This window comes from Mauremys mutica, chromosome 16 (assembly GCF_020497125.1).
Source record: "Mauremys mutica isolate MM-2020 ecotype Southern chromosome 16, ASM2049712v1, whole genome shotgun sequence".
NCBI classification, from domain to species: Eukaryota; Metazoa; Chordata; order Testudines; family Geoemydidae; genus Mauremys; species Mauremys mutica.
Window position 1 is genome coordinate 7,033,883 of NC_059087.1, and position 20,022 is coordinate 7,053,904.

The window sequence follows — 20,022 nt, forward strand, 5'->3', positions numbered from 1 at the left end:
CCCTCCCCCGGCCGGTGCTCCAGGAAGCAACAGCAGCTTGCATTGCTGTGCCTGTGTGTTATATTTATTAGCCCTTAGGCAGCAGCCGGCAGCAGCAGAGGCAGGGTCAAGGGAGAGAGACACGCTGTCTGCTTCAGGCAGGGGGGCGGGGCGGGGAGGAGGAGAGGGCTGCCGAGCAGGGCCGCCCCCTCCCCTCCGAGATGCTACTCACTCTGCTGTTATGCTAGGTAGCGGCAGCAGTGGCAAGGAAGAGAGACACGCTGCGTTCATGCTGCAGGGAAGCTCTGGGGCCGGGCGGGGAGGGGAGGGGAGGGGGGAAGCTCCAGCCCTGGCGGCGGCAGCGGGGGGGCGCTCCAAGCAGGGGAGAAGACATTTTGGTGGAGCAGAGCCCCTGCTTGGGAATATTCCTGGGGCTAAAGCCCCAGGGAGCCCATATAAGTCGGCGCCCGTGATTCATGCTCTTTGATGTAATTACTAATAAAAACCGAGCTCAAGAGAGCTCGGGACACCTGCTTGACAAACCTCTTGACTACTCGTCTCCTTGATCCCAACACTTCTTTTAGGCTTTCCTTAAATAATCTGACTCACAGATATGCTGCCGCGTATATGAACTCCAGATATTATCCCTTCCACAGCTCATTTTATCATGTCTTACCCTATGGGCAGAATGATTCAAATCAAGTAAAACAATTCAAACCAAGTCAATCATTTAGTTTACAATCTAGAGAAGGTGGAGTCAGGGAGGGGCTTTCTCTCCTCCCATTGCTATACTAAATGCATTGAAATAGTCTGACTTTCTCTTGGTGCTATCACAGTCAATCAGGTTACAAAAATGGTGAGGTTGAGAATTTTTTTTTTAAATTTGCTGCCAACACATTATGGGGGTAAAAGAGTAAATCACCCACTGTGCTTGTATAGATTACTTTCTGCGTAATTACTCACAGTACTGTTTATGCTTTGAAAAGCTGGTCTTATTAATTTATATGTTTAAAGTAGTTCAGAAAACTTGTTTTCTAAAAACTGACCTGATGGATTACAGTTTTCTGGTGATTAATGTACATTTTTGAAATGTGAATATGTCTCTTTTATTTTTTAATTCTCTCTCCTTAGACAACTTACACAGACAAAGGAGAAAAGGTAAGAATACAGTTGCTTGGAATGGGTTTATATTCCCTCCAGCAAAAGACTGGGACTGTTACTGCAATACTGATAATATTAATATCTTATTAATTGATTGCCAGGTAGGATCAAAAGCAAAAGGGGCTCCAGTTTTATAGTGGTGAAACACTGCTTATATTTATAGTTTTCCTTCTCTGTAAACTGCAATTAATGACGCAAATCCTTTTTCTTCACTTTTTTGGGGAGGGAGGAAGGAGAAATGTAAGATTCGTGACATTTACCAAGGAAACTCTAACTCTTCCAAGTCTAAACAGAAGCATGATTTATTTTATTACTTCTCACTAATGATTCTAAATATATTTTCACAACTTTTCTCAAATGTAAAGCATTTTTTAAAAATACTGATACATACAGCAAAATTATGTTTAGTTGCTAACTACTATACCATATAACACAGATTTACTTTGTGTAACTTTTATGCAAAGTACACGCAGAAATAATTAACGGTGATGAAAAATGACAATACAGAAGACAGTAGATGTCAAATCATAGGTAAAGAAGAAAAGCAGTTTATTAAAGTCATGTTTGACCAAATAATGTTATGAAATACTCCAAATAAATTTGTTAAACTCCCAAAGTGTAATTTGTACCCACATTTGAAGTTGGGTAAGAGTTTTCCTTGGTGAGAATTAATCTTTAACGTAACGAGGTTAACAAACTCATATTGGAGCCAAACAATTGTGCAGGTTGTTTGAACAGTGGCACCAATTCTATTTTCCATTATTCTCTGCAACCATCCCCATTACTGTAACTGAGAGCAGAATTTGACCCATTGGCTTGATTCTGTTCTCATTTGAACTGATTTTACATGTGACTTAATTTACTTAAGTGAAAGCACTCCTGATTTACAAGAATCAGATCCTTTGTGTCCAGCAGTGACAGACAAAGCAATGACTGAATGGATTGACTGCTGTGTGTTCTTCACTCCACAGGGGACCCCCAAAATATTGTTTTCCAGAATCATGAGGGAAATTATTTATGGAATTTTTTCCCAGCTTTGCTCCTTCCTGGCTTGTGAATATTTTAGTAGCACCTCCCTCATCCACACTGGTATCTTTCCTCTAAAGCATGCTTTTAGCCAGGCCACATTTACTCTGATGACTGGCACCCAGACATTATAAATAAGCTTTTGGTGACTTTGTTTTTAGACAAATGTTTTTGAATGTTTAGAAGAAAAATTAATTGTTTTGCTTGAAATGTATATCACCCACCCTCCCCCGGCCTGTTCAAAGTCCAGCGTTCTGGGGGTCAGTGCCCTGTGACCATCAGAGCTCTGTAGGGACTCCTCAGAAAACCGGTGAAGTGGCAGTGCCTCAAATTATTTTGAACCCTGCAAAACTGGTGAATTTCAGATATCCCGTGTGTATATTTTATAAAATCCTAGTCTCAGGTTTGTGCTTTCCCTGGTTTTATTATTTCAAATGATAAAGGTGCAACCACACCATGTTTCTCTAACTCAGTGGTTCTCAAACTGTGGATCGGGACCCCAAAGTGGGCCCTGACCCCGTTTTAATGGGGTCACCAGGGCTGGCGTTAGACTTGTTGGGGCCCGGGGCTGAACCCCAGGCCCACTGCCTGAGGCCAAAGCTGAACCTGAGGGCATTACCCTGCATGGCAGGGCTCAGGTTATAGCCCCCCACCTGGGGCTAAAGCCCTTGGGCTTTGCCCCCCCCCCAGCCTGGGATGGTGGGGCACGGTGCAATGAAGTTTGAGAACCCCCGATCTAAACCAATCTAAGGATGGCTTAGGTGTACTCATTGCTTCTTGTTAAAATAGAGACAGATTCAGCTTGAAAGTGTTGCATGAAGATGGCATTAAAGTGAGACCCAAAACCCAGCAGATTAATATTAACTCTTCTTTATTCCATTTAGCCCGAAGGAGGCAAATTTCTGCACTTCCACTCTCTCACATTCTGGGTTGGAAATGCTAAGCAGGTATGTAGATAAAAGTCATGTGTGCCTGTGCTTGCGAGGTCTCAGGGTTGGATCATTCTTGTGCACTATCACTGTTTGAAGAACAGGGGCATACTGTAATCTGCCTTTGCTATTGGCTGTCAGGAGGGGAGGGTCTGCCATGTGATATCTGGCCAGTCCTAGGGATCTGCATTCAATTAAAATTCCATCCGTGGCTGGCTCTGGTGATCTTGCGCAGATGGAGGTGTTTCAGCACTTTTGCTCAATGGAATGTTCTTCAAGGATGGTCTTTGGACCATTATCATGCAACAGTGCTGTTTACACTGCAGACAGGGCACCGATGAGTGTATCTGTGTGGACATGCATGTAAACATTTGTCTTCCTAAGTTAGTGGCCATTCAGAAAATCCAAAATAAATGACAATATGAAATCCCAGAAGAGATTTGCAGAGGCACATGTTTAATATGAAAAAAAAATAAAATAAAGTTCCTGCTGCTTCCCTGACCATGTCCCCATCTCCAGGCCTTTGTGAGTCATTTAGATGGAGGTAGTAGGGATCAGTCTTGTTTGCAGAGAGATATCAGTCAGCTGATTGGACCGGCAGATATATCATTCCATGTTAAAAGGACACTGTCAAGTTAAAATCCCTCTATTTTAAAAACCTGATTCTTTTTCACAGTGACAGCTCAGGGCAATGGAAAGAATATTTAAAAAGTTCACTTACATTTCATCATTCATTGTATTCACTTTTTCACTTACATTCAGTTTGGAAAAGGGTAGTCAATTTCACTCACATTTATACTCAGCTACTAATCCCTTTCTCTCTCTAATTCTCCTACATTAGCCTGATGTTGCAATGTTTGGGTTGCAACTAAAAGGGAAAACATTCCTTTCAGAATAAGCGATTCCCCTTTTAAAATGTCACGGAACCTTTTCTTTGCTGTTAGGCTTTGTAAGAACACATTCTGGCCTGCCCTTTTGCTGCCAGACCCCTTTTCACATCAGTTACAGCAAGGTTTGCAGTGTGGGGTTGAGTCTTTTCTCTTCCAGCAAAGTGAGCAAGCTCATGTAGCAGGTGCAGGAAAGTATTAAAAAGGGCAATGAATCACTGCAAACTGTTGGAAAGACTCAGCAGAAAACCACAGTCACTGTCAGCAGGGTCCTTCCCTCAGGGGAGATTGTTTATAGCAGAGGTTTTCAACCTTTTCATTTCTGATCCCCCTCCACCCAATGCTATAAAAACTCCATGGCCCACCTGTACCACAATAACTGGTTTTCAGCATATAAAAGCCAGGGCAGGTGTTACAGGGCAGCAAGCAGGGCAGGTGCCCGGGGCCCCACTCCACAGGGGGCCGTGTGACAGTACATTGCTCAGGCTCCGGCTTCATCCCCAGGTGGCAGGGCTCAGGGCCCTGGGCTTCAGACCTATGTAGTGGGGCTTTGGCTTTCTGCGCTGGGCCTCAAGGAGTCTAATGCTGGCCCTGCTGGGCGGACCCCCTGAAACCTGCTCACGGTGCCCCGCGGGGGCCCCGGACCCACTGGTTTATAGCAAGAAAAAAGAACAAGTTAACATAAGCAGACAAAGAATCCCAAACCCAACTGAGGCCTGTGATTGCTGCCTATGGAGCCCAAGATTCTGCCTCTCAGACAGTCACTCTTGTGCAAGGGAAGTGGGACACTGAGCTGGATTGAATCCCTTGTTCACCAGGGACCAGGCAGTGCCCTTGTCTTCTGGTACATGCTAAGGGCTACATTTTCAAAGGGACCTCTAATTCATAGCGAACACATACAAAGGGCCACTTGGCAGTGTGGGACATCAGCCCCTTACCCGTCTCTGTGTGCAAGTGCTTGTTTGTGAGGGACTGAGGGTTGTGCAGGTGACTGGGGGGTGCAGAAGGGGCCAGCCCCAAGGCTATCCAGTGTTACTCAGCACCGTCTGGACAGTTGCTCAACCTCTTGTGAGTTAGCTGGAGGCTCTTGCCTCCCTGGGACTCAGCACTGGCCATACTCCCACCCTGCAGGAGAAGCAACAATTCTGAACAGAAACAGCTGCTGCGCACTCAGGCTGTGCTCTGCTACCGTAGTCACACCCACAACTCTGCCCCGTCCGCCCCTTGCCCCCTCCTCCGCGTCCTCGCTCGTGGCTGCTGGCCCAGACTCGCTGTGCTGAGCATGACACAGCCCACGGCGGCTGCCATCTCGTCTGCTGCACGTGGTGTGTCCCCAGCTGAACTGGTTCTCTGACCTCAGCACCACCCACTGCCCCATAAGGGTTTGTAGGATCAAGCTTTTAGTCACGTAAATGTTCATGGTGCCAAGTCACCTGTCAGCCACTGTAGCCTGTGACGTGCCATCACATTCTCTAGCTGGGGGGCAGCCTGATGCTCTGACAGCCTAAGTCAGGCCCTGAAAAGCAACACGGTGAATGGGGCTGTGTCTAGCATGGTGGAGCTTTGCACAGGATAGAAACATTTGATTTGACCCTGTGAAAGAGCTGGGTTCATTGGCGGACCCCTAAACATTTTCGAATGGATGTGCGGACCCCTTTGGAAATCTTAGACATAGTCTGCAGCCCCCCTGGGGGTCCACAGGCCACCGGCTGAAAACCACTGTGGTCTGCTCACAGTGCAGTTATCCGCTTCAGCTGCACAAACAAGGATTTGCTCGTGCACTAGTAGAGGTCCATATGGAGAGGGAAGTTTGATTTTTTTTTTAGGTCAAATCATTCAACAGCTGGATCCTACTGTACACTAGCTGTTTGCTAGAGACTGGGGCCAGGAGGTGACGCTAAAAAGCTGTCTGTGCTTTGGGGAGTGCTAGTGTGGAAATGAGTGTTACCGGAAAATCAGCCTTTCCTTTAACTCAAACATGTTTTCATGTGTTTCAAAGGCTGCCTCGTTTTATTGTAACAAAATGGGATTTGAAGAACTGGCCTATAAGGGTCTGGAAACTGGCAGCAGAGAAGTGGTGTCTCATGTAATACAGCAGGATAAGGTAAGAAGAACGCTTGAAGGCACTAGCTAAAGAATAACGTCACTACTCTGGTAGTGTATCAGGGACAATAAAGTGTTGTTTTCAGTCAGTTAAATCAGGGGAGAGAAGAGGTGAGGTCTAGTGGTCTCAGCACCAGACTAGGAACCAGGAACTCCAATCCTGGCTTTCATAGACTCCCTATTAGTGTGGGCACGTGATGTAACCCAGGTGCCCCAGTGATGTCACATGGCCAGCTGAGGAGGTGAACACCCAGGTTCATTTTCATGAGATGCTTGGTCTTTTTGTCTGGGCAAAGGTAGACGGGTCACATCTGAATTCCAGCTTGTCACATTTTGAGGCATTAAAATAAACTGCATCAGAGTCCTTGAAGCCATTTGGAGTAGCCCATTAGCATGGTGATGTCCTGTGAGGCAATGCACCTATTACATCTGTGTCCTCAGCTGGAACTGAGGCAAAAGGCTCCGTTTCAGGTCCAGGAACTGACATTTTTACAGTGTTCTGATCCTTGGCCCAAAATAAAGGAGAACAAAAAGGGACTTTCTAATCTCCAGTTTCTCTGAGGCCAGTCCTGCATCCTTTCCTTGCCTGTCCTCAGACAAAACTAGTGATTTCAATGGGAGTTTTGCTTGAGTCAGGACTGGTCAGTAACAGAGCAATGCAAAACATCCTGGGCTTTTTTAAACTAGAGCTGGATGAATATTGCATAAAAGCATTCACTAGCATTTCTACAAATAAAACACAGACATGGCTTTAATTGACCTATTAGGGTCCAATCCTGCAAAGCCTCCTCTGCACAGATCTCCCACTGACCTTATCTGACAGTAAATAACATATAATATTCTGCTTAATTTTCAGATCATATTTGTCCTCTCATCTGCTCTCAACCCTGAAAACGAAGGTAAATGAAAAGGATCCTCAGGGATGACAAAGGACTGCAGGCAGCTGAACCTCCTGGAGCGTAATCTGCACAGGGAACACTACTGAAGGCTACAGCGACTAGCCCTCCCCCATCTTTCCTATTTTGCTATCAGGGGGCCATTTATGATCCCGTCCTGCAGGAGCTGTGTGTGGAAAGTAAACAGGGGGCAGGAGCTATTTTCTCCTGCCCACTGTCTACAAATCCCTGTTCACTAGACCCTAAGGAACCCAGCCTCCAGCAGCAGCTACCTTCGGAGCAGACTCAGGCTCTTGGGGAAAGGGAGGGGTCCTAACCTGTGTGGCTGGAAACCCTGCCCTTCCGAAGCAGTCTCTTCTCGGCCCTGGCTTACCAGGGAAGGCTCCTGTGAGTGGGCAGTTTTTGCCTACCCTGGTTTAGGAAGGATCCAGGGTGATCTTTACCTGATAGATAGGGTGAGCTAGCTCTGAGCAGGCCTTTAAGTGACCGTTCAAGGTCATGTTGTATCTTACAAATGGCACCATGGCTGTGAATGGGGACAGAATTTTGTCATTTCACAAATCCAGCTGATACTTTTACTGGGCTACCACTTCTTTAGGCTTCGGATCGGCTCTGATCCTCCCTGAAATCCAAGATGATCCTCTTGTGGACAGCACTGTGCCCCTGGTCCACCTAAGAGGCCAAGGTCTCTGCCCCAAAGGGTTTACACGTGACTGTCAGTAACAAAGCAGACCAGAGGCTCGGGTGGGGGCAGTGAGAAGGAAGGCCAGGGGACTGATTGCTACAATAAACTGATTTGGCCACTGAGGCAAAAGTGTGTGCTCCTGCTGCTGCCCAGCCAGGCGTCCCCATCCTGAACCTCTGAGGACCTCTGTAACCTGAAATTGCTGCTTCCCTCTCAAGTGAGGCAGGGATAGGGGGTGCTGCAAAGGTGGGACGCTCAGCCCTGGGCTCGGAGTCATTGTGACTGGGGCTGAACCTGCTCAAAACTAACCCATGCCAAGCCAGTACCCATTCCCTCCCTTTGCCTACACGGGCAATTCTCACACCTACCAAATCAATGGGAAACTTTGAAAACTGTTTCTCACGTTGCTGCATCTAATCAGGAGGAAGGAGCCGTTGATGCAAGGCAGAGCAGCGAGCCAGCGACAAGCCGTCCAGCTGCACTGAGCTCCATGCCTGGTCTGTCAGGCACTGCGAACAAGAAGCCCCTCGGGTCTCTCTCTCTCACACATACACACACACACACTGTCTTTCTCTTTGCACAGAAATGGGAAAGCACTTGGTGAAGCATGGAGATGGCGTAAAAGACATTGCATTTGAAGTCGAGGATTGCGACTTCATTGTGCAGGTAAATGATGTAATCAAAGCACCATAAAAAGGCAGGGCTGCCCGGAGGTGGGGGGGAAGTGGGGCAATTTGCCCCAGACCTCGGGCCCCACAGGGGCCCTGCGAGCTGCTCCGGGTTTTTGGCAGCACTATGATGGCAGGCGCTGCCCAGTGAGTACAAGCACCGCAAGCGGCAGTGAAAAAAAGCAAAACGAACAAACAAAAAAAGCCGCAATCGGCAGCACTTAGGCTGCTCTACTGCCACCGCTTCATTCTTCGGCGGCAATTTGGTGGTGGGTCCTTCCCTCCGAGAGGGACCCACCGCCGAAGACCCGGCCCTGCCCCAGGCCCCCTGAATCCTCTGGGCGGCCCTGTAAAAAGGTAGGGCTGGAAGGGACCTCAGGAAGTCATCTACTTCCCCTGTGCTGAGGCAGGACCAAGTACTGAAGTGGCCAGGCCAAGTCAGTTTAACATCTCCAGGGCTTGCAGGGTTAAGTACGCCATGTAGAACACAGTGTCAGTTTAACCACTTATAAAGTGTGAGAGGCTCTCTGGCCCATGTGCAACAGTGCAGCGATTGCACTGAAGCAAATGTTGACACTGGGGAACCACAGAACATGATGTACCGTAGTTTCCATCTACTGGGACGTGAACTTGCCTCCAAGTGCGGTTCTGCTCTGAAAAGTGACTCCATGGAGACAGCGTTGGAAGGTTCCATGTGTGTTGTGTCTTAATTGCTCCATATGAAATTCACGTCATTTACTATAAAGGATGGGTTTTTTTTCTAACTCCCAGCCTTGCAACCACTCCATGGGATTGGATAGTCAATCCAGGGTCTTTCCGGTTCGTGCGTTGTCCCCATCAATAGTATAGAATTAGATGCTGTATGTCTTCTCCTGAAACATCCAGCATTGGCCAGTACTGGAGACAGATGACCAGGCTTGATAGGTCTGCTCTAGCATGGCAGTTCTTACATTCTTCTGTTCTCTTTCACAGAAAGCTAAAGAGCGTGGGGCAGTGATAGTGAAAGAGCCCTGGGTAGAGGAAGACAAATATGGAAAAGTGAAATTTGCAGTCATCCAGACGGTAAGCCTGAGGAAAGAGTTGCCTCTGTTCCATCGACTGTAACGTTGTGGGCTGCAGGAGTCGGGGCTGCAAGATCACTAATCACACTCACAAGTGGAAAGGGAAATTGATCGGCTGCATGAGCACTTTCCATCAAATGCTGCAGAGCTGAGCTTTCGGGCCCCAATTCCAGGCTCCAGTGCTGCTCCTCTATGGTGGCTCAGACTGAGTGGCTGGTGTGCTTCAACTATTGTGGGCTTTACAGCAGCCCATTGGTGCCTATAGGTAGCCGATGTAAGTTAGAGCAGCCCTGGGGCTGCTCTAGTTTATGGTGGGGCTATGCCAGCCCCTGGAGCAGGCCAGAATCCTGAAGGTGGCATAAATCCACCTTTGCCTGCCCTTTTTCAGCAGAGGATCCGGCTCTCTCACTCTTCTGAATGTATGACTAACTTGAGGCAAAGTGCAGGCTAAACCAAGTTTCCCAGCTACAGGTCAATGGAGGCCCCTATAGTTGCCCATATCTCCGCTCTGGAACACATCCACTACAGGAACCTAGTGACACATGGGAAATTTCAAAATACGCAATGACTTCTTTGGAACCTGCACAGTGAATATTTAGCAAACATCTGCAGTCTCTGTAGCCAGCACCTGGAATTAGCATAGGCTTTTCTAGCACTCTAAAATCCCTGGGCTACTTACTGCTCAGACCCAGTACCACGTTCCCTATCACATGTAGGGGAGTCAAAATTGGACCCCTGCTCCTGAAAGCAACAGGTGCTGGTAAGCCCTTGGGCAACAGAGGCTTCAGCCCCTCGCATCGCCCTACGGTGAGCCAGTAGTCAGGCTTGGTGAACCTGAAAGGGTTCCAAATTCAGGTTGGGTTTGATAAGAATCCAGTAGCTTGGAAGCTCTTCTGAACTTCTTGGGCCTGCCAATCTGATTGTCTGCCCTGTCAGATTTCCAGCCCTTGCATTTCCCATCCTGGTCAGAGACAGCATCTGACTGGCCTCTCTCCCTAGGAGCCCCTGGCAGTGGGGAGTTGGGAGGGAAAGAAGCTCTTTGAACCACTTCAGAACCCACAGCAAGGTGAAAGTTACGGTTTTGAACTAGGGGCAGGCCCAGGTGCTTATTGAACAGTTATTGGGTTATCAGAATCCTTGGCAAGGAACAATATTTGTAATGTTACCCATTTTCTCCCCCTCAGTATGGCGACACGACGCACACGTTAATAGAAAATCTTAACTACAAAGGTCTCTTCTTACCTGGCTTTGAGCCGCCTCTCTTCAAAGACCCACTGTTACCAAAGCTGTAAGTAGATTGTACAGGCCCTGATCTAGCAGTTCTTACTCATACAAAACTCCCACTGGCTTTGCTGAGTAAGGGTCAGGTCCTCAGATCATAGTTGTTTAGCTTCTGTATGGTCCAGTGAAATGTTCAGAGGCTGGGCTGTCTGTATGCAATAGATGTGAGCTCTAGCTAGACCTGTGCTGAACTCAGGCATTGTGCTTTGCATGGTCTCTTGCAAACGTCTTCTGTTTTTCCTCTGTTTGGGGTCCATCACCTCCCGGTTATGCTTGCAGTTTCAGGCTCAAAAGCAAAACTTGGTCAAAACGTAAGATGGGCCTTGGCCTGGAATACCCGTTCAGACACCAGATGGCGCCACGACAACACCTTAACATAAGCCAACACCCGCCATTCCTGGCAGTACATTGAAGCAGGGGGTCTCAACCTTTTTCTTTCTGAGCCACCCCCCCGCTATAAAAACTCCACGGCCCACCTGTGTCACAGCAACACTATAAAAGTCAGGGCTGGCATTAGGGGTAGCACGCAGGGCAATTGCCCAGGGCCCCGTGACACAGGGGCCCATAAAAAGCAACGTTGCTCAGGCTTCTGCTTCAGCCCCAGGCAGCGGGGCTCAGGGCCTCGGGCTTCAGCCCCGTGTGGCAGGGCTTAGGGTTTCTGCCCTGGGCCCCAGTGAGTCTAACCCTGGTCCTGCTTGTGGCCTCCCAGGGGCCTCGGACCCCTGGTTGAGAACCACTGAATTAAAGGATCTTCTGAATGACACAGCTCTGGTGTACGGCCCGGAAAAGGCGGCTCTGTAGCCAGGCTAAGTCTGGTACAGGAGCCTGACCTGCTGGCAGTAGCCCTGCAACCTACCCTGTACAAGGTGTGCATGACAGGCCTGACCCACACAATTCCCATCTGGCTCTGGATCACAACCCCAACCAAATGTGCAGGGACTCATTTAAGAGATAGGGAACAGATGCAAATTTCAGAACCCAATTTGGCTGCTGGGCCCTCCCCCCAAAGCTCAGCCACTAGGGGGTGACATGATCACACATGTGAGCAACCAACCAGCAGTGACGCATACACAGGACAGTACATTACAGGGCGAGCAGTTGTGCTGGTACCCAAGTATGGGGCCGGGAGGGAATTTCCCCCAGGGATTATTGGCAGAGAGTTTTAGTTGTGTTTTATCTCTTTGGCATGGAGTGGGAGTTGTGTGTTAGGAGCAGATGAGCATCCCTCCATGGGACCCTGGTTCCTTCTCACTGGTGCCTGTTTTGATGGCACTGGTTGTATTTTAAGAACTGTGTCACTACATGCATCAATGCCAGCTGCTTTTTTAATGAAAACTGACTTGGTGTTTCTTTCCCAGACCAAGTGGCAAGCTGAGTTTCATTGACCACGTGGTGGGGAACCAGCCGGATCTTCAGATGGTCCCTGTGGCAGAATGGTGAGAACTGTAGCAGTTAGAAAAAGCCGCTCAAGCAATTCTCTCTGTTAACAACAGTGTTCAGTAATTTATGTCGATGTTTAACATTCTATTTATGTTATTTACACTGCTGTCTTGCTGACAGGACACTTTGCACAGTGTTCAGTTAGCTTAGGAAAGTATACTCTGGCTTCCCTGGGAGCAGGGTTGTATTCCAACACGGTGCCCAGAGGGCAAGGGCCAGCCAGTGTGCTGTGGGATTTAGGGGAGTGTTATCCGCTGGCTAGGGGCACGACCAGCCTGCCCACATGTCTGCAACATGCACTGGTCTGGAGCCTACATTGATCTCTTTCAGAGGAACACCAGTGAACCTCTGCTGCTGCTCCTCCATTCCTGCCTCATGGGACCCTACTTGGGCAGGCAGGATTTGGGCAGCAGAAGAGGCATTTGGCAGCTTCCTTGACCTCACCCAGTGATGGCCAGGGCAGAATCTGATCCTTGGTCAGAACTAGTATAGCAGCTGCCTGCTTTGGGTCTGGTTGATTTTAGGAGGATTGGATCATATATCTAAGGCTTGATACTGCAGCCACTGTATGTATGCAACCCCTGTCGACAATAGCGACTACAGGATCCCTAATACAGCGTATAGCTCAAGTCAACTATGTTTTGAAACATTAGCTTGTTTAACTCTGACTAAGCAGTATTTAATTATTACAAGGGTGGTGGTAGCAATAACATCTGGGATGGGAGGAGTTAAAAACATGGCTCTGGATATACTGCACTACATTACATGCCCACTGGCTGACAGTGCTGCACATTATGGAAAAACTGTCATCACCACGTCAGTTTAAATGGTACAAAATCTGAAGTCTACATAATACCTCTCGTTTATATAGTGTGCGTAGATCTCAGAGTGCTTCACAGTCTTTAATGTATTTATCTTCACAATGCCTGTGTGAGGCAGGGCAGTGCTAGTGTCTCCACTATACAGATGGGAAACGGAAGCACAGAAAGACCTTAAAGGCCTGATCTACACAGCACTGGCAAAGTGCGCTAGAGAGGTGTGATTTGTAAAGCGCTCGAACTGCCCTCTGTAGATCCAGCTGGTGTGGCCTAAAAGGAACCTAGTTCGTGTTAACGTAGTCCTATGTTAATGCTTGAACTAGGCACACCAGCAGAATCTCTAGGGGATCAGTAGAGTGCAACACTTTAGTGCGCTTTACAAATCACACTCCTCTGGCATGCTCTGCTGCACTGTGGAGACAAACACTAAGGGAGTTGCCTGAAGTCATGCAGGAAGCCTGAAGTTAGTAGCGTTACAGCAGTGAAAGGCAGAGTGAGTGTAAATGAAAGTTATTTTGAGTGGGTCCAGTTCAGCTCTGCCAGAAGATGATGCACTGTCCATTAATTTCAAGAGGTGAGATGATGTGGTGGAAAGGATGTGTTGTCCGTGAATCTGCAGGCATTCAACGGCTCATGCCCTGTTAAAGCAGAAGGGAGTTTCATGGGTTAACCCTGGCAAATGAGGGTGAAACTATCTTCTTTACTTTATTAATCTAGTGACAGAAACTCACCAGCGCTGAAGTCCACAGTTCTCAGAAGCTATGAGTTGGTTTAAGTGGGAATGAAATCAGCTTTTTCTGTTCCCGGTCAGGTACCAGAAGAACCTTCTGTTTCATCGGTTCTGGTCTGTGGATGATAAACAACTGCACACACAGTTCAGTGCCCTGCGTTCCATTGTGGTCGCCAACTATGAAGAGACCATAAAAATGCCCATAAACGAGCCAGCAATGGGCAAGAAAAAATCCCAGATTCAGGTAAATACTCATGAAACTTGGGTGTTGACATCAAGATGGTTATTTCCCCGTAGGGCTGTGGTCATGCACGGCACTTCCCACCGAAATAACAGATACAAGCTGCTCAGGGCCAGGACCTAATTTCAGGATTCAGGAGGGCTCCTGAGTCAGTGCCCGCTTATTACACTAGATGGCGATGTCCCACTGAAGTTATACCTGGGGTGACACTGCCGTTATGGTCCGAAAAGTGACTTTGGGAAAAGAGCCTTTTCTTATTCAACAGAGCTGTTGTAATAGGGCGAGGGACTGGCAGACAAACAGGGCAGCTGCTTGCACTCACTGAGTTTGCTGTCCTAATACTCATAGGCTAGCCCTCTTATTTCACTAGTAAAACACCCGTGAGTTTAATTTCCCATTTTGTGGCTGGGCTGGAGGCAAGACCTTGGTTTGAGTTGCGACTGCTTTTGCTTCTTTTGTTTTTAAGCATAAAAGCCACTTAGAAAATGCACAACAGTTGAAGCAGAGCCAAAAAAATTCCTGCACTAATAGTATGTGTTTGTTTCTTGATAGGAATATGTTGAATACTATGGAGGAGCTGGAGTCCAGCACATTGCTCTGAACACCACTGACATTATTACTGCTGTAAGTCTGGCAATTTAATGCTGCTAATGAGTAAAAATAAAAATGAAAAGAAATCCAGTATGTTGCGCAAACTTTTAAAGTCGCTGTATATAGCAGAGCCCTTAATTTTCTCTGCGCTACTGCGTAGTGAGCAAAACCGGCCAGTTCACTTACACAGAGCTAACCTGTGACAGCAAACATTTTTAGAGCTGTTTCCAAGGGGTTTGCTTAATTGCTTCAGCAATGGTGGCTCACAGAACAACCCACTAACTTTCCTTTGTTGTATGGCTGCAGAGATGTCAACCATCCACTGCACACTGAATTGTCTCTTGCAACATGTGCTAACTCCTTATGCTTAACAATCCGGTCCACGTTCCATTTAGCTGTGACACTCTGAGGACCTTTCCCAGACCTGATGAAGAGCTCTGGGTAAGCTCGGAAGCTTGTCTCTTTCACCAATGGAATTTGGTCCAATAAAAGATATGACCTCACCCACCTCCTCTGTCCAATTATTTTGCATGATTTTTGTGCATTCTCCTACTCCAATCAGTACAAGAGACACACCCATTTCTTCAGTGGCTCTATATGTAAGAAGTTTGGTGGGTCTCAGCTCAGTGTCCACATCACAAAAACCCCACCACAATTGACATTACCTGTCCCTTTTGTCAGCAGCCACAGCAGAGAGGCCAAAAACTGACTGGGCCACAAGGATTTGCCCTTCGAGGTGGTACATCCAGCTCAAGATTAAGGCAGATTGGCAAGGAGCTTTGTGGAGGATGCTCATGTTACCACTGCGCATGCTGTACTTGTTGGTTTATACATATAGGATTAGAAACTCCAGGCCTGTCAATCTGACCTATTTCACCAGCACTAAGTTCTCTCTCGCTGTCTCTTACACACACACACAGTTGTTGGAATACTGAGCACTCATACCCACAAAACCTCGTTGGAAGACTGCAGGCTAATTCCTGATGCCATCTGTCCTGTCCATCTAGGACTCAAATCAGATGGGCTAGAGCAGAGGAGTCTTACTGTAACCCACACCACCTCCTGGGTGTGGTGTTCTGTCCCATCTACTTGCACTGAGACCACGTAGCAAGAGATTAATGAGTCTGCTACAGCCTTAGCTAACAGCCATGTGGCTTTTAGTTCATGCCTTACAGGCTCATACAATCAGCTCCAGAGGTCCCAGGTTCTATCCCACCCACTGACAACTGGGGTCTGTCGGCATTACATTAGCATCAGTTAATTTCTTGGAGTGTCTCTCTCTCTGTTTCCAGGAATTCAGCAGACTTCTATTGTGACCCTTTAACTCCTTCCCTTTTAGAATGGGTCTGGCTTTTCCCATTCATTTTTTAATGACATGGAAGTGCTGCTATAAGGGTAGGTTCTGTTACAGCAGCCATGCAGGCAGCCAGATAGGCACTGGTTGTTTATGGCTTGAATGAGTGCTAGCCTAGGAGGGTTGCACATGGACTGGTTTGCATCCGGAGATGCCATCTGGCTCTCTATGCTGCGTGGGCTCCACTTGACCTGCTGCTGAGCTCCTCACACCAGCTACTGGCATTTCCACAACCTAAGCCCTGACCCAGCAGCGACTGGCCATGCTTTAGCCAGTAGGGTGTGGAAAGGGGGTGAGCGAAAGAAACACTTGAACAGATCTCACGCTTGTGTTACAGGTCACCAACCTGAAACAACGGGGCATGGAGTTTATCGGGGTTCCAGCCACTTACTACCAGCAACTGCGAGAGAAGCTGAAATCTGCCAAAATCAAAGTTAAGGAAAACATCGACAAACTAGAGGTCAGCCTGGTTCTCAAGGCATATGCAGACAACACAGTGCAAGCTCTGGCATTTCAATAACGCTTTCCAATCTGGAGGATCCCAAAGAGCTCTGCAGAATGCGATCTCCTCCCTCACCACTCGAGCTGGGCGGGACTTTATCAATTGTTGGAACATGCCGATGTGCCAAAACTGAAACTGTTCACGAAAATTAATCGGTTGAATTGATAAATTTGTCAGGAATTTCTCAGGTCCAGGATGGGTGGAGGGAGAGACAGACCCACCCCATTTGGAACAGGGATTTGAGCCTCGGTCTCCCCGATCCCATGTGAATGCCCTAATCACTAGATATTGGCTATTCTGGGGTATGGAGTGTCTCAAACGCACCTTCTCCCCAAAAAACAAGCTTAAAACCTCTAAATTTTTCATGAAAACAAATTTTTGTTTTCCATACTCACCACTAGAATCCAGCCACTCCTGGGGACAGACTGTGACAGTTATTTTAACAACCCAGTGACATGACAATCATTTAGGAAGGAAGGAAGGAAGTAGAGAGTAATGCATCCACCTGAAACTGCAGACGGAATTTTAGATAACCACAACATAACTCCACAGATTGGCATTTGACCAGAACATTATTATGTTTAAATCATAATTTCTAAAGATCCTAATGTCACAGAATTCCCGATATTCCAACTCAACCAGCTCTGATGCAGACCAGACATCAAAAAACTTTTCACGATATAATTGAAAGATTCAAGTGGATTTAGGGGGTTATTTAGCACCAGCTTCCAGCTTCTCAACAATTCTCCAAACAATCAGTTTTATTGTTTTTCTTTCCAAGGAACTGAAAATCTTAGTTGACTTTGATGAGAAAGGATACCTGCTTCAGATCTTCACTAAACCCGTTCAGGATAGACCCACTGTCTTTCTGGAAGTCATACAACGCCACAACCACCAGGTTTGTTGAGTGTTTGGGGCTTGAGAGGTTCTTTCCTGGCTCATTTAACTGAAAATGTTCAGATTTTTCATTATAATTTTAAAAAATGGAGCTATGCCAAAAAGCACTGGTAGGCAGGAGCAATGAGATTCTGGCCCCATTTTGGCTCTGTTTCATGTCCCTGCAACCACACAGGGATTTTGCTCTGAGATTCTTAAAGTTAAAGTTTTGAAAAATGAAAAAGCTGCTGTAGAGACATGGTTCCTTAGACCAACCAACCCAAAATGGCAGCTGCAAGCAGCATGGTGGGATTTCTCATGGGACCTGTGAGCTGCTGTGCTTTTTAAGCCGCTGCTAAGCCGTTTTTACAAAAGAAACATTAGAAATCCAAGTTGCTCTTGGATCACATCCTAAAGGGACCTTGGCCTGCTCAAGCTATCTCGATTGTTAACCATGCTGCCGATGAAAAGCTGATGTTTGGCAGTTCCAGACCATGATTGTAATGGTATGAAATTCCAAAGGGTACTTACCCACTAACCTCCTTCCTTCAGCCAATGATCAGTGTCTCACTCCTTCAGAGCACCGAGTAAGACAGCAGACTGGGGAGACTTCCTCCCAATGGAGAAAATGGCCTGTTTCTGGGCCTCAGTGGATAATTCTCTTTATTGTGCTATTTGGTGCCTATGCACGCTGGGTGGATACACCAGAAATAGAAAGATAGAACCAGATCCAGACCAAGCTAAGAGACTCTCCTGAGTTTGCCTGCTCCATTCCCTTGTCACTCCAGAATTATGTGCTTAATTTTATTATCATTCTGAGGTGGGAAGGAAAGGGGAGGCATTTTAATATGTATGTCACAAAGTTGTATTCTCGATGGAGCCTTTGGTATGGCTCTGACACTATAAATAATGATTAGCAGCTTGCGTAACACGTTCCATTATCAAACTTCAATTAATTAATCCTCACAAGATTCCTGGGAGCTGCAATAGGTAAGCAGTAGCATCCTCAATCTATAGATGAGAGAAACTGAGGCATGGGACGATGACTTGCCTATGACCCCTGCAGTTGTTAATGGCAGAAGTTCGTGGCTTCAAGTCCCATTCCTAGTCCACCAGGACACACACTAATATTCTGTGTCCTTAGGGAAGGAAGTCCCACTGTATGTAAGTAAACCTCTTGTGACTGCTTGGTTTACTCCTGAGACGCTTGATATAACAAATTCACTTGCCATGTCCATGTGCCGGTTAATGTTCTTTTCTTCCCATATGTAGGGATTTGGTGCTGGAAATTTCAAGTCTTTGTTTCAAGCTATAGAAGATGACCAGGATGCAAGAGGAAACCTTACCATACTGACTGCAAATGGAGAAACTAATTTCATCTAGAGCCTCTCAGCAAGAGATAGGCAGCAGGCACAATTACTTCCATATATGAAAGTTCCTATACAATTTTTTAAAAAATCTCCAATAATTTGGGTAATTAGCCCAACACTAAGCATATAAACCAAGGAAATGCACGGTTAAGCATGGGCGGCAGGTATAATAGGCCAGAGGTGGCTAAGCCGCCCCTAACCCAGGCCATGGCCCTACCCACACTCCACCCTGATGCTCCGCCTCTCTCTCCCCCTCACCCCCGATGCTGGTGGGGCTCAGCTCAGACTGGCCCAGGGGTTGGGCCGGCGTGGCGGGTCTGTTTGGGCCCGGCTGGTTTGGGCTGGGCCATCAAGTCCGTTTGGGCTGGGTCGGGCCAGCGGGTCAGGTAGGTTTGGGCCAGGTTGGTGTGTTGGGCCGGGTTGGGTCAGGGTGGCATGTTGGGTCAGGTCGGGCTGGCGCGTTGGATCGGTTCAGGTCAGGCTGGCGTGTCCGGTCGGTTCGGGCAGGTGCGTCGGGTTGGGGTGGGCCAGAGCGTTGGGTCAGTTCTGGTCGGGCTGGCATGTTGGGTCAGTTTGGGCTGGCACATTGCATAGGGCTGGCGCGTCGGGTCGGGTCGGGCTGGCGCATCGGGTCGGGTCAGGCTGGCGTGTCGGGTCAGTTCTGGTTGGGCTGGCACATCGGGTCGGTTCAGGTCGGGCTGGCACGTCGGGTCGGTTCGGGCTGGCATGTCGGGTCGGTTCGGGCTGGCATGTCGGGTCGGTTCAGGTCGGGCTGGCACGTCGGGTCGGTTCAGGCTGGCATGTTGGGTCGGTTCGGGCAGGCACATCGGGTTGGTTCAGGTCGGGCTGGCACGTCGGGTCGGTTCAGGCTGGCATGTTGGGTCGGTTTGGGCTGGCACATCGGGTCGGTTCAGGTCGGGCTGGCATATCGGGTCGGTTCGGGCTGGCATGTCGGGTCGGTTCGGGCTGGCACGTCGGGTCGGTTCAGGTCGGGCTGGCACGTCGGGTCGGTTCGGGCTGGCATATTGGGTTGGTTTGGGTCAGGCTGCCACGTTGGGTCAGTTCGGGCCGGCGTGTTGGGTCGGGTCGGTTCGGTTTAGACTGGCGCATCAGGTCAGGCCAGCGCTTGGGGTCGGGCTGGCCGGCGTGTGAGGTCAGTTTGGGCTGGCGCGTCGGGTTGGGTCGGGTCAGGCCGCCACGTTGGGTGAGTTCGGGCTGGCACGTTGGTTGGTTCAGGTCGGGCCGGCGTGTCAGGTCAGTTTGGGCCGGTGCATTGGGACGGGCCGGTACGTCGGGTCGGGCTGGGCCAGCGTGTCGGGTTGGGCTAGGCCGGCACATCAGTTCTGGTTGGACTGGCACGTTGGGTCAGTTCAGGCAGGGCCGGTGCGTCGGGTCGGCGTGTCGGTTCAGTTCAGGCTGGCGCG

The 20,022-nt window shown here is 48.3% G+C and overlaps 1 protein-coding gene across 1 annotated transcript; it reads left to right on the forward strand.

The window, feature by feature from the left end:
- Positions 1 to 765: 765 nt before the first annotated feature.
- Positions 766 to 19,220, forward strand: HPD (4-hydroxyphenylpyruvate dioxygenase). The gene is made up of 14 exons (XM_044989813.1): positions 766 to 835; positions 1,111 to 1,137; positions 3,051 to 3,113; positions 5,982 to 6,086; positions 6,942 to 6,984; positions 8,250 to 8,332; positions 9,307 to 9,396; positions 10,580 to 10,683; positions 12,035 to 12,112; positions 13,746 to 13,908; positions 14,458 to 14,529; positions 16,188 to 16,310; positions 17,134 to 17,250; positions 18,501 to 19,220. Exons 1-14 carry the CDS (start codon positions 833 to 835, stop codon positions 18,609 to 18,611), a joined length of 1,182 nt encoding a protein of 393 aa, XP_044845748.1. The 5' UTR covers positions 766 to 832; the 3' UTR covers positions 18,612 to 19,220.
- The last annotated feature ends 802 nt before the right edge of the window (positions 19,221 to 20,022 follow it).

Excerpts from the sequence above, each read along its gene's own strand:
- HPD (XM_044989813.1), top strand. Across the intron at positions 6,087-6,941 it reads ATGTAATACAGCAGGATAAG|ATCATATTTGTCCTCTCATC; the intron begins GTAAGAAGAACG and ends CTTAATTTTCAG. Across the intron at positions 13,909-14,457 it reads AGAAAAAATCCCAGATTCAG|GAATATGTTGAATACTATGG; the intron begins GTAAATACTCAT and ends GTTTCTTGATAG.